The following is a 1,066-nucleotide window of genomic DNA, read 5'->3' as shown; positions in this document are numbered from 1 at the left end:
CCCTCGCCCCTGTTTGATGTTCCCTGCACCATACTTCCCCCCCACCCCCATCCCCAGTCAGGCTCGGAGAGCAAGAAGCCGTGTTTTGGCTGCCGGGGGGGTGGGGGGCAGCAGTGCGCAATGCGGCCAGAATGTCACAGGGATTCTGATGACTGGGCAGCAAGGACTCCCAGCACCAAATCCGGAGAATGTGGGAGGGGGGGGTGGCGGTGGTGAGTTTCATAGCACTAAGGAGAGGCCTTTGCCCCAGCTCTCTCTCCCCACTCCCCCCACCTCCCCGGTCCCCAAGGAATGCATACTTCCCACTTGATCTCAGCGTTTGGCAAGGAAGCCGGAAAGAGCAGTCAGATTAACCATCTCAGAGATGAGGCTGAGTGTGTGTGGAACGTGGCCTCCGGGCGCCACCCCCTGTGTGTACACAGACTCATTTGGGTGCTGACAGGCACACTCAGCATGTTGTGCGCTCCCAAACTGTCTGTCGGGTGAGAACAGACTCCCAAGAGCCCCTTCGAAGCTTGTTGTGGGGCAGGGAGAAGGGTTAGTTTGCCGCCCTGTCGCCAGAGCAGCCAGTCTAACAGGGTCGGGCCTCCTCTGGCTGGGAGCAGCAGTCAAGCTGTGGGGGCCAGAAGGAGCTGGCCGTGCCCTAGAGCCCCAGGTCTCTTAGGTGCTGCCCGGGACTTGCCAGCTAACACTTCAGATCTCACTATCTCTCTCTCTCTCTCCACCCTGCCCCCTCGTCAGTAATAAATGAATTGGATGGGCTGGCCAAGGGCCCCGAGTCAGAGAACCGGGCTGGAGGCTACGCACGGCTGCTGCAGGAGCGGGCCCGCAAGGCCGTGGAGTTCCTGGCGGCACGCTTTGAACAACGGGACAGCTACATGCGAGCCCTCACCAGCCGGGGCAACGAGCTGGAATCCATCTCCTTCCGCAGCGAGGACATTTCGAGGCAGCAGGTAAGCGGCGTCCCCTCCCCGGCTTCTGCTAGGGGAGCCCAGCCCAGGCGAGACTGACAGCGAGGGGAGGACCAGCTGGGAAGCAGGATCTGAAAGAAAAAGGCACAGCAGGA

The 1,066-nt window shown here is 61.4% G+C and overlaps 1 protein-coding gene across 2 annotated transcripts in view; it reads left to right on the top strand.

Annotated features, from left to right (window-relative positions):
• The window catches only part of SMG6 (SMG6 nonsense mediated mRNA decay factor), a 116,083-nt gene that overhangs the window by 111,890 nt on the left and 3,127 nt on the right, over positions 1–1,066 (top strand). For both annotated transcript variants that reach the window (XM_015421909.1, XM_015421908.1), the window contains exon 17: positions 742–953. In XM_015421909.1, the coding sequence (XP_015277395.1) occupies positions 742–953 (212 nt within the window). The remainder of the gene's footprint in view (positions 1–741; positions 954–1,066) is intronic.

Source organism: Gekko japonicus, unplaced genomic scaffold (genome assembly GCF_001447785.1).
Source record: "Gekko japonicus isolate JY-2015 unplaced genomic scaffold, Gekko_japonicus_V1.1 scaffold21, whole genome shotgun sequence".
NCBI classification, from domain to species: Eukaryota; Metazoa; Chordata; class Lepidosauria; order Squamata; family Gekkonidae; genus Gekko; species Gekko japonicus.
This window is presented reverse-complemented; position numbering and strand designations above follow the sequence as displayed.